Source organism: Pungitius pungitius, chromosome 1 (assembly GCF_949316345.1).
Source record: "Pungitius pungitius chromosome 1, fPunPun2.1, whole genome shotgun sequence".
In the NCBI taxonomy this organism is placed as follows: domain Eukaryota; kingdom Metazoa; phylum Chordata; class Actinopteri; order Perciformes; family Gasterosteidae; genus Pungitius; species Pungitius pungitius.
The window spans coordinates 17,921,683-17,934,259 of record NC_084900.1 but is presented as its reverse complement, the minus strand read 5'-3'; the positions used below and the strand labels follow the sequence as shown (position 1 = coordinate 17,934,259).

The following is a 12,577-nucleotide window of genomic DNA, read 5'->3' as shown; positions in this document are numbered from 1 at the left end:
GTAAATTCATGTAAACTACATGAGTTTAGTGTCCTCAAAGGGCCGGTAACGTTATATCAGGTAATTATTTACAAGCAGCAGGTTTATTATTCTATCTGATCTTCTTTGCCGAGAAGGTCTCACCTCATAAAGGTAGTCAAACAGCTCAAGAATGGTGAGTATGCTTGCTCCGATAAAAAGTCCCATCTGGCCACCAATATCACCTGCAATAATAAAGTTCAAGCTGATAAAAGGGTAATCGACCCTAAAGACAGAGAATGCTAGTAAAACTAATGTACCTAAAAGTCCAGCCACTTCATAAGCTTTCTTCTGTTCAATAGTTTCGTAGTTCAGAGCCTCAAAAAAGATGTCTAAAACCAGAATGTTCTCTCTGTGGAGACAAGAAAGCAAGTCAGAGCTTCATTTAAGTTCAGTCATTGTTTATAACACAGTTTACAGTTTGTATTTTTCAAGAACTATAACACTTCCTGTGAGTATTTATAATCAATGGCTGGCTAATAATGAATAATCATAATGAAAGACAATTTAGTTTTTCTTCATATGATACGTTTTAAATTTAAGAAGACAAATTATCCTTATTTAAACTGTAATACTATATAGAAACCATTTATTACATTTTTATATACATCTTGAAGTATCTTAATTTTGCCATTTTTCTAGTAACAAATTTGCATTCATTGTTTGTTCCCTCTGTAAAGAGCAAATACAAATCAAATATATAATTCAATTTGAAGTTATCTTATTATCTTCAGAAATAATGCAGTATAAGCAATTGGCAACTTAACCTTTTCACTTGTGCATGAAAACCCATTTATGTGTGCATTAAGTACTTTCGTGCATTGGATCGACGTACTTGATATACTGCTCAGATTTGTTGTATTTCTTTGCCAGGTACTTAGCAGAGGCCTTGCTGGGGATCTTGACGAAGGACAGCTCCTTGCTGTATCGGGTCATGTTGCACGGCGTCTCGCACACACAGAAATCATTGTCTCTCTCCACCAGGAAGTCTGCAGAGAAGAAACCCAGAGCTCGGTTCGGGGCCTTGAGATCACTGCAGCCGGGACTTTGAAATGTATAAAACATTGAGGCGTGTGTGTGTCTGTGTGTGTGTGTGTTTTGCATCTGTTGCGTAAAGATTCACACCAGGCGTGGACGAAGCCCGTTTCTTACCCAGAGCCGGGTCGGCACATTCTTTGTACAGCTCCGGGGTGCAGTAGGGAGCATCGCCTGCAGCCAGAGCGACACACATCAGCGCAGCATGACAATTACTCCCTCTTACGTCACTGATTGTGACTCGACGCAACGCACAGGAATTAAGAGACCCCCCCTACCGGGCATGTGTACCATGCGACAGTTGCAGTTGTCCACCAGGTAGCGGGTTTCGCAGTCGATACGACAAGCTGTGATGCTGTAACTGTCAAAGAAGTCTGAATCCATCGCCGTCACCTTGCAGTCTCCCCAGGGAGGAGGGAGATATATCAGCTGCAACAAGGACACATCACTTCTCATACAGAGGCAGTTTCCACACAAATACTGTTACTGGCACCATTAGTTGGTATTCATGGTAAAAAATCCAATACCATGCATAGTGTTGTTTTAAAAAGGAAAATGCAGGTGTTTAATAGTCCGTGAGTGATAAAAAAGGAAGGTTTCCTTTCATAAAAGAAAGCAAATACAGGAAAAACAGCAACATCCCCAAAAATGGATTCAATATCTGTGTGGAATGCATTAAAATGACTTTAAAGAATATTCTAGCGATATCGTAAATAGTTTTTACATTTTATTCCTCACAGTAATAACAGAATTGTATCCACCGAGATAATTCCTGAGCTCTAGAAACAACAGGACGGGTCAAGAAACACCACATGAACCGGTGTTGACCACGTGTTCAAAGACGCATTGTACCCTCTGCTCCTGACAGGAAACAAACGTCTGGAAGCCGGGCGCCACGCCGAACCCCAGCTGGTCAATGAAGGACGGCTCGTCCTGACTGTGGATCTGAACTTTGACCCCGGCTTCAAATGAAGTCTCATCTGCAGAAATCCAAAGAACGATGAATCAGAGCGACACTCGTTTTGCTCATGAGTGGCAGTGTTTGAATGCACCTGCATTGACTCAACTAGTGTACTATAATGAACAAAAGTGTTGGTACCCAAATGTTTCCATTAAATCCAGGATTATACGTTAAAGTACATCTCAGAAGCAAATGTGGTACTTTCTACAGGTTCAGTTTCGGTTCAGATTATTTCTCAAACAGTGTAAACCACGCAGCTCCAAATTTGTTTATTTAGAATTTAAATATTTCTGACTTTTTAGAAATGTGGTTCTCAAAGGACGCAAAAAACATATATCCTCTTGTGGAATATGATGTAGTTTAAATTGCATATTAAGGATTTTGAATCAGACAAAACCGTTAACATCTAATGCAGTAAAATGCTAAATAAGTATTAATGCAGTAATATTAATCCCAGAACAATATATATAGTAATAAAACACCTGCAACATTCTACTGCACAATGAGTATTTTTACTCGTAATACTTGAATGACTTGCTGAATATGGAGAAACCTGAACTGTGGAGTGTTCTCACAGTGTGGTATACTCTTAAATTAAAGCTCTGAATACGTCTTCTACCCCTGCAGAGCCTCCCTCTGCGAGCCTCGCAAAAGACCTCACCGGTTTCTCCCCAGATGGGCAGGTATTCATCCTGCTGAATGTCCAGCATGAGCTCCAGCCCGTTCCCCATCCCGCCCTTGGTGGTGAAGAGAGGGGGGCGTCCATCGCCGCCGGCGTTAAAGGTGTAACACTTCCCGTAGCGAGTGAAGACCTGAGGAACACGGGAAGGAGGAACTTCAGGAGGTTGCTCACCAAAGCTTTTCCACCGAGGGGCAGTGTTTGACCCTCGAGTGTGTGAACACGCGTCCATTCGACAGATATGGGTGGAGAGAGCAGGAGGAGAAGGAAGAGGTAAGAGAAGCGGAGGAGGAAAGGAGGGCGATTAAAAGGAAGAACTCCCGAGAGTTTCCAACCAGCGACCCCACTTCATAATGCACCCCATGTTACCATGGAGACCAAGCATCCCAGCCAGTGAGAACGCAGCATTCGTTTTTGTTTCTTGTTGAGGTAAACCAAGACGTTGAATGGAAAAGTTGTGTTTTAGGCACCAGCAGAAATCCACAGGGCACATTGAACCAAATGGGCAGATAGACACCGAAGCGTTTAGTGTGGTATGAGTCACATAATCCATGGAGGGAGAGGAAGGGAGAGAGCGGGAGAGCTAAAGGGACGTAAAGCTAAAGGGACAGAAAGAGAGAGGCGGGGGGGGGGGGGGGAGGGGGGCTCGCAGCGGGCTGTTGTTCAGCGTTATGGCACAGAATGACACATCTAAGATTAGAACCAACAAAGCAACCCAGTAATTGCTGAGAAAGGATTCAGGGTCTGGCCCGCAGGCCCTTTGAACGCTTCCACGCATCCATCATGTGGTCAGTCAGGAGACGGCGGGCTGAGGACGCCACACATCAACCTGAGGGAAATGGTACACACACACACACACATACAAATATTCTATTCTTTCTTCTGACCAATCAGTTGCAGCTCCACTGATTCCCTCCGGGGGGGAGGCGAGAAAATGTTTGTGCATTTGTAATATTAGACTCAAGAGCGCAGCGGAGGCTGTTTGATTCTAGACATTGAAGGAATGCAAATGTTGACCCGGTGCTGGAGAAGAAGTCATCAAAGTCGCTACGATTCACCCTCTGTGGACCGTGATTTATGTACGAAATAGAATAGAAGTACTTTATTGATCCCTGAGGGGAAATTCAAAATCCAGGTAGCTCCTGACAATGTACAAACATAATAAAAAACACACATTAAGAGTTCAGGCTGGGGGTGGAGAGAGGGGGGGGGGGGGGGGGGGTTGTGCAGAGGGCCAACAAAGCCAGTAGTCAGGGGGGGGGGGTTGTGCAAAGGCTAACATAGCCAGTAAACATGGCTCACTAGAAAACTGAGTTTTCCTAGTGAGGTAGCTCTGGTTGGCGGGTTGTGTTATTGTACAGTTGTATGGCTCTGGGGATGAATGATTTATACAGTCTATCAGTCCTACATGGCAGCAAGCGCAGTCTCCTGCTGATCAGACTCTTCTGTCGACTGATAGTGCTGTGGAGAGGATGGTTTCCATTGTCCATGATGGTGAGCAGTTTGGTGAGGGTCCTTTTGTCCGCGACTGAAGTGATGCACTCCAGTTCAGCACCAACCACAGAGCCAGCCTTCTCCACCAGCCTATCCAGACGCCCTGCATCCTTCTTCTTAGTGCTTCCTCCCCAGCACACCACCGCGTAGAAGAGGACGCTAGCGACGACAGACTGGTAAAACATCTGGAGGAGTTTGCTGCAGACGTTGAATGACCGCAGCCTCCTCAGAAAGTAGAGCCGGCTCTGCCCTTTCTTGTAGATTGCGTCGGTGTTGGCAGACCAATCCAGTTTATTGTCCAGCATCACCCCAAGATACTTGTATGTGCCTACCACCTCCACATTGACCCCCTCAATTGAAACTGGTAGCATGGTGGGCTTAGACCTGCGGAAATCCACCACCATTTCCTTGGTCTTAGCAGTGTTCAGTTGCAATTGGTTGTGCTTGCACCATTGCACGAAGTCCTCCACCAGGCTCACATACTCCCCTCCCTGGCCATTCCTGATACACCCCACAATTGCAGTGTCGTCTGAAAACTTCTGCATGTGGCAAGACTCTGTATTGTAACAGAAGTCAGAAGTGTACAGGGTGAACAGAGCAGGCGAGAGAACAGTTCCTTGTGGTGCTCCGGTGCTGCAGACCAAAGTGCCAGACAGGCAGTCCTTCAGTCTGACAAACTGTGGCCGCCCTGTCAGGTAGTTCGTAATCCATGATACGAGGCGATCATCCACGCCCATCTGCATGAGCTTGTCTCCCAGTCTGAGGGGTTGGATGGTGTTAAAAGCACTGGAGAAATCAAAGAACATGATTCTCACAGCACATTCCCCTTTGTCCAGGTGAGTATGCGTCCTATGCAGCAGGTTTGTGATCGCATCGTCCACTCCAACCTTCTCCTGGTATGCGAACTGTAGTAGGTCCAATGCATGTTGTACCTGAGGTCTGAGTATGTGCAGTAGCAGTCTCTCCATGGTTTTCATGATGTGCGACGTGAGGGGTACTGGGCGGAAGTCGTTGAGTTCAGTCCAGTCCAGTCGAAAGCATCCTTGGGAATCCATTTAATGAGTTGTTAAGATATTTTTATGCGGACGGACAGAATTTTGTCCTCCAGCCGAGCGGCCGGCCTGGCCAAACCGTCTTCTGGCAAACGCGGCCTGACTCCATCTTCCATCAACAGGCTGCCCGGTGGCCTCCTCTGCAAATCTGTGAACCCTGCCGGCTCATGACATATCTGTAATTACCAACCCAGCTGTTGGGGAGAATGCTTCCCGGCGTGCGCATGTGTCAGATCCCAAATAATTCCACAAATATAAGAACCGGCGTGTGATGGGCGGAGGCCCGATGTTCCCTCCAGGCGGTTTTTGTCGAGGCGCTGAAGTGAGGGGGAGTCGACTGGCGGCTGAGAGCTGCCTCTTGTTGAGTAGCTGATGTGACAGAGGCAGCAATACTGAAAACATCACGTGTGTGTGTGCATGAAGTCAGCCCCCCCCCCCCCCCCCCCCCCAACGCACACGTTCCGCTTGTTATTCAGATGGAATAAGTGATTGTGCACAAAGGAAAAAAGGTTTAGAAACCATATGAAAACACCAAGGGGAGAAATTGTGCTTTCTGAACGTGGCGTTTGCTTGTTAATTGCGACCTCTGTTTTTGCTTTTATCGCGAAGGTGCTTCAGATAATCAATCCTCCTTTTTCCACCTGCTGGCTGCAGTCTAAACAGGATATAATCTTCAGAGCTGTGTGATCAATAAAGCTGCCACTCAGACACAATTTCCCGTGTATTGAAAAGCACTCATCATAGCTCTGCGTTGATTAATCAGTATGCACATAATTATTCATCCCTGTTTTTAGAGCCACATCAAAGGTTTTGAAAGAATCCATCAACAACAAACACAGGCACTTTCTCGTCCATTTAGCAAAGTCTTAGACTGTGTGAGTAAGAGGTTTCAGTTGGCTAGATTCAATCCATTAGTGCTCCGTTGTTGTTTAAAAAGAAAGAAAAAAAAGATTTTCTCTGTTAAGAGCCAACACTTTACGCTGTTATTATGCTGTGCGCTTAAAACAGCCATCTCTGGTAAAATGTCATTTAAATGCAGCAACGAGCAGCAGGCGGTGGCCGCCACTGAAACACGTGTCCCCGCATCTTATTTTCCGCGCTTTGTGTAATTCCCGACTCTTGATTCGAAGACGATTTCGGTTGACCTGGAAAAACTGCGAGGCCTTCGCTCGTGAATAAACTTCATGGAGATAAATGAAGGGATTAATGGATAAGTCTAACGTAGTGCGGCCATGCTAGCAGCCCCGTGAGGCCTGGAAAAGAGAAACACGGGAAATGCAAAAATGCTCAAAGTCAGGATGCTGAGATGGTGATTTTATGTTAATTATCTGAGCTTAACATATTAGCATGCAAAGTTTTGATAAACCTCTCCTCTTTAAAACCTTAAATATCGTTGATGACTCAAAATGGACTCGGGCAGCTCACATTCCTCACATCTTTTCTCTTGATTGATAACAATTATATATTTATACTCACTAAGCTTCTTACCCAGGACTTCATAGCTACGGCTAATTATAATTAAGGTAAGAATAACTCTAAAATCAAATAAACTACAGACAGGCAAATGTGGAAAAGTGGATTGTGTGCCTGTGTGTGTGTGTGTGTGTGTGTGTGTGTGTGTGTGTGTGTGTGTAATAACAATCCTCTGAGTCACTGAAGGTCAAAATAAAGAAGTTAAAAAAGAGGCAAAATAGAATACGTAGAAGAGAGGGCTCTCAAACTGAAAGGCTTCCTTCTCTTAGTATGAGAGAGAAGAACAAAAGCCTTTTATACAATTTAGTTCTTGTAAATATCTCAACGACTATTGGATTGATTGCAGTGTAATTTTGATACAGACAACAACCTTCCCCTTTGTGAGGACTTGTGATTCTCTTGGTGATTCCAGAGCTTTGATCTAATGCTTGAGATACTTAACGCTATATTTACCAATGTCAACCTCAAGGTGGTGCCATTGGAAATGGCAAAGGATCACCAATGAGTCATCCTCTGGTGAGCATCAACTTATCCTTTGAACATTATACTGTAAAGAGGATGAAACAGAGGGGAGGGGGGGGGGGGGGCTGTAATGATCACCTCATCGTTTCAGAGGGCCGGTCCTCCTAAAGTTATTGACCACGGAGGAGAAATAAGCGGAAACAAGCAGTTAGCCAAACAGATTTCTGAATAAATTATTCATGCAATCAATTTAAGAATCCGAATTCGATGGTTCTAAGAAAAATCGTCATCAGCACCAGTCTTTGATTCGCCTGCTGCTTTATAGATGAAAACATGATGAAGAACCTCCCCCTCTGTTGTGGTGGGGCTTCTTGTATCTCCAGCTAACACACACCTACACGTCCTCCCTCCCTCTGCATCCCTCTTCCCTCCCCCGCGACTCTCCCCAGCTACAACGTTCTCTCCCCTGTGGACTCGCGCCGCACTTCCCCACCCGGCCCTCCTGCACTTGATGAATATTTCACAGGCCCGGCAGAGGCAGCCCTCCTCCTCCTTCTCCTCGCTCATACTATTCTCAGACCACCGGCCGGGCTCCCACCTTCAGAGGAGAGAGCGTCATGGCGCCGTGTAAAGGTCACCTGAGGTCAGCATCAGAGCAACTGCCTCCATCTAAAAAGCGAGACTGTGCCGACCTGTCACATCATAATCATCACTTCTGATAATGTGGACGATCACTCTTAACTCAAAACTGTGGATGATGTGGATTCTTTGCTTGTATTAGCATTTAAAAGCCCAATAAATAAACAAATAAATCCATAAAATGATTAATTAGCAGTGAAAACAGCACCAGGGCTTGAAATCATTTTGATGGATGAGGGACACTGGGCTCCAAATCAGCAGAGAATTAAAGCCAAACCTCCCGAGGTGAAACGAGGCGAATTCACAACAAAAACAACACGACAGCCCGATAGAGGCAGCGGAGCCTGCGGGGCATCTATCTGTCTCCGAGGACAACTAATTGTTGCTTTAATAAAAACCCTCCTTCTCTGTGGTGGGTGGACTCGCATTCGTACCACACGCTGAGGGGAAATAATAGCCACCTATGTGACGTAGTTGTACTCCAATTATTTTTATTTTTTATGAATCCTATGAAGTAAAATAGCTCCATGGCAGCTTAAAAGTACTCACAACCGCTTGAATCCGTTTTTTTTTAGCATCCTCAGCCCTCCTCAGCGGCTCCCACGCATCGCCTGCCGGGCTGGCCTGCCGGTGCCAGCCGTACCCGGGAACCACAGCGGCAGCTACAGTGGCTGCCCTGTGAACCTCAGTGTGCACCATCGTCTCCTCCCCACAGCCGAGTAAACATGGAGGGACAAACAGCCCTGAGGCCCAGTGGAGGCTGCACTACAGCTGGGGGCACTTGGAGTATGGCAGACGGCAGGGTTAAACAGGATGTACGTGCAGCGCAAACTCTCCGAGGGAAGGTCGATCCGAAGGTGTCCAGGTGACAGCCGGAGGAAAAGTGACGTGTGCTGGTACCCCCCTGAAGCTCGTCTCCAGGGTGGAGTAGTGATTCCGGCCGGTGTCCCTCGCCATCCTTCCCTTGCTCCCATCCTGCGATGTGAGCTCAACTATACACCGTGGAGCTTAAATGGATTTCAATCGCCACATATAGGAGAGTAGGAGCCGAGGATCAAACCTTAGAGGACAGTGAGCTCAAAACGGCACACAAAAAGTTGAGTGGAGCCCCGTCTCCCGTTACCAAAGCAAATAAACGGGCATGACTGAAATCATTTCGATGCTTGCGTCGCACGGTGCTTCATATATGCTGTGAATTTAATATTTTGATCGTATCTGTCGTATCAGCCCAGGTGGATCTCTGTAATGAAGGAAGAGCCTCTTAATGACGGGTTGTTTCCAGGGACTTTTCATTAATCTCCAGGGACCAATGATCGCGTTGGCGTCGGGCTGCAGAGCCCCGTGACGAAAGGTTATCTGCGAGTGACATATTCTTAGCTGTCGGGCGGGTTGATCAAACATTTCCAACCTACAGTAGGCAGATGTTTGCTGGCAGCAACGGGACGCAGTGGTTCCAAAACTGTCACTGTCTACGTGTGATCGTTTGAATATTGGAATCTGCACGGCTGTCTCCTGCGTGCAGGTGTAATGATATGCATTGTATGATAATGAGCCGCAATCACATTCCGGCAGGACGGAGGAAAATTCATTTAGGAAAGCGAAGAGGTTGTCATCTCACCTGACACCTTGAACTCTCTAAATGGCCCCAGAAGGCTCTGCAAATTGCATGTCCCGCTTTCGCTCATCCATCCTGACTCCTCTCATAATTTACGCTGACTGAAATCGATACCGTCTTTACGGGCTTAATTGAACTGTGAATGTTAAAGTTACTTTTAATTACTTTTTTTTTATATTGTCAAATCCATTTAAAAAGAGACCACGACCCTCTTTTCCTCACATTATGGCCGAGGTGCATCGAAAAGGGGGGGAGCGGCTCCTGATGTCTGCTGTGAGAAGGCCTCCCGGTGGGGGGGGCGGGACATATAAATAAGTGAAACACACATGGGCACGTATGGACGTTGGGTCCACATCCACGCAGAGCTACACAATGGGGATGGCGTGACAAATGACGCGTGACATAAACGCGTCTCCAATCCTTTAGGACGACCCTCGTAGAACACACACATCGCTCAGCTGCACAATAGAGCACTCGTGGATTTATTTCTGGAATAGCTCCATGATTCAACCTCTGAGTGGCTGTAATAACGTGGGTGAGCTCCTCAGGGAAGGGGGGGGGGGGGGGACCAGCTCGTACAGTACATTGTGGAAAAACCCGGACAGGAAGAGTCACTGCCGCCTCGAGCTTTTGATTAACGGGCGGTTTGATCATCGGGGGCCGCTTCCCAAACCCTCGCTAGTTCAGACGAAATCGAAAAGACAGATGTAGAGGTGCTGTGCTGGAGAGGAGCACCGCTTCTCCTTCTATGCAGCTACGAAGCCCCTCTGTCATCACTTTGATTTTCTCAAAATACCACCCAGCAACGGCGGGACAAGCTCCCCCGTTAATGAATGCATTCATTAACAGGACTGCTGTCACTTTTTGCTGCAGTTTAGAGGGCGGTAAAACTGTCAGGAGGGGGGGAGAAAAAAAAAGAGGCCCTGCGGCTCTTTCTCCGGAGCGAACCCACTCCATGCGACGGATTTCACACTCTGCTGAGGGAAATCCGCTGAGGCTTTAGATTTCCCCCGGCCCGTCGCATGCTGTTGCCGGATGCCGAGAGACTAATTCATTTCGCAGATGGTGCATGTAACTACCTCAAACACCCGATGGGTGTAGCAGTGCCTACCTGCCCGATCTCACGCCGCCAACAAGGGACGATTCAGGCGTGGAGGTCAGATAAGAGACAAGGACGCGCAAAGGTCGACGCACGTCACAATATACCCCAAATCCTGGATAACATACAAAAGGTTTATATGGCCACCAATACGTTGTTCAGAGTATAATTTAATTCATTTTAAAAAGCTCAGACGGCAGCAAAAGTAAATCACGAGATGAGATGAAAGTGGTTGGATGAATGTTTCTTCTTTCTAAATATTCATCAGTAGCCCACAGGTGCCGTTATGATTTATTGCTAATTTCTATTTAGGGAGACTGAAAGAAAAATTAGTTTTACTTTCAAGAGAAATGAGCCACAGCTCGGCCTTTCACCGTTTCAAAGAATCAATCCAGGTGTTATTGCCTCACGCTGTGTTTGTTTCTCTGGTTTGTTGTGCGGATGTGTGTCTGCGTGTCTTTGTGTGTTTAAGGGGAATAAACACTGGACCCCGGCCGTGTCCTCTCGGCAGGAAGAGCACCGCAGGCAAGGACACAAACAACAAAGGTACTTCACAACACTATATGCACATGTATTTATCCCTTTCAGCAGTTTGATGATGTCAACGTAATATATAGTGCATTTCTTTACATAATGAAAAGAAGGGGAGGCGGGGCCCCGTTTAATTGTTTAATGAACGTGGAAATCACAAAGAAAGTCAAAATAGTTCCGTGGCTTGAAGAGCGACATCTTTGTGCTGCACTTTCCCTTCAAAGCTGAAAAGGAATCAGGAGGTCAAAGTCACACTGAAAAAGACAGGGACATCCAAAAGAAACAGCAGAAAAAACACCGCGGATGTCAAATTTGAAACGGCAGAACCATCGGAGGCCATTTGCCAGACGTGCAGAAATAATTGGAAGCTGATGAAAATAAGACAAATAATTTCCAACAATGATTCACAGACCCAGTAACTGATGGAGGGAAGCAATTACAGATGGAGGCATTACAATCTGTGACGAATGGACGGGAAATTGATTAGCATCCTTTCTTGGAAATTATTTCCCCTGATTTTTCCCCCTCGATTGACTTGATGGATTTTAATTTTTAGTGAATAAAAAAAACAACAACAACGTTCTGCTGCTGTGTTGTTCTTTTTTTCACTGTGACCCGGGAACAGGTTCATTTTTAAAATGAGCTTACGGCAGGTGAGTAACGTCGGTGGAAGTTAAGGGGTCAGGTGTCATGTTGCCATGGTGACTTAAAAATTAAAGATAGTGGGAGGCTGCTTATTTGGACAGGTGTCGGATGATGGACCATCCGTGTGTTTTCGGTTCCCTTTCTGTGTGTAAAGATGCGTTCAAGCCGTCCTTCCCACGGACGAAAAAAAAGAAAATAAGAGACACCACGGTCGTGTTCCTTGTGGGTCTGAGGCGCTCGGCTAATGAGAGGCGTCGATACGAGGCGATGGCGTCCTTGTTATCGAAAAACACGCGACGCAATCAGAGGGTGGCTTGATGAGCGCCTCAAATCAGCGCGGCACCCAATCTGCAGCGAGTGTGTCCACAATTTGCATCTGAGTGCACAACTTCCAAGTTGCATTTTAAAAAGAAGGTTTCAATTCAAACTCTTGTCAAAAAAAGATATTGAAACACAACCGTTAAAACGGTTACAGCCAGCGAGAGGGAAACCGCCGCAGTGCTGCAGGAGGATTTGGACGAGGGCCCGAGGAGGCCCAAGTGGAGGGAATCATGACATCATCATCAGAGGTTTTTTCACAGCCTCAAATAAACTAAATCAAAACTCCTGTTGGCGTCCTGTTTAAGTCCTTCAGAGCTCCTGGACGTTCAGTGAGCTGCTCAGGTTTCCACGGTGACCTTACATCCCAAAAATGCTGCAGTCGGGGCTGGTTTACAACAACTATTAGGAAACCCAAAAATTAAAAGACCAGCTCCACTATTATTATTATTACTTTTTTTTTTAAATACTGTGTGTAGCTTCTTTGAATCTATTCATCCTGCAAGATGATAATGTTCTGCACAGTGTGGTGTTTAGAGAGTCCCCAGTGCATGCT

The 12,577-nt window shown here is 46.2% G+C and overlaps 1 protein-coding gene across 2 annotated transcripts in view; it reads right to left on the bottom strand.

The window, feature by feature from the left end:
• Positions 1–12,577, bottom strand: part of LOC119222187 (acid-sensing ion channel 1-like) — a 30,823-nt gene that overhangs the window by 2,511 nt on the left and 15,735 nt on the right. The window contains exons 3-9 of one of the 2 annotated variants that reach the window (XM_037478590.2): positions 2,676–2,826; positions 1,906–2,033; positions 1,332–1,482; positions 1,171–1,227; positions 854–1,007; positions 279–370; positions 124–203 (exon numbers count right to left, since the gene is read on the bottom strand). In XM_037478590.2, the coding sequence (XP_037334487.1) occupies positions 124–203; positions 279–370; positions 854–1,007; positions 1,171–1,227; positions 1,332–1,482; positions 1,906–2,033; positions 2,676–2,826 (813 nt within the window). Of the gene's footprint in view, positions 1–123; positions 371–853; positions 1,008–1,170; positions 1,228–1,331; positions 1,483–1,905; positions 2,034–2,675; positions 2,827–12,577 lie in introns of both variants that reach the window. The other variant, XM_037478589.2, reaches the window with a different exon arrangement.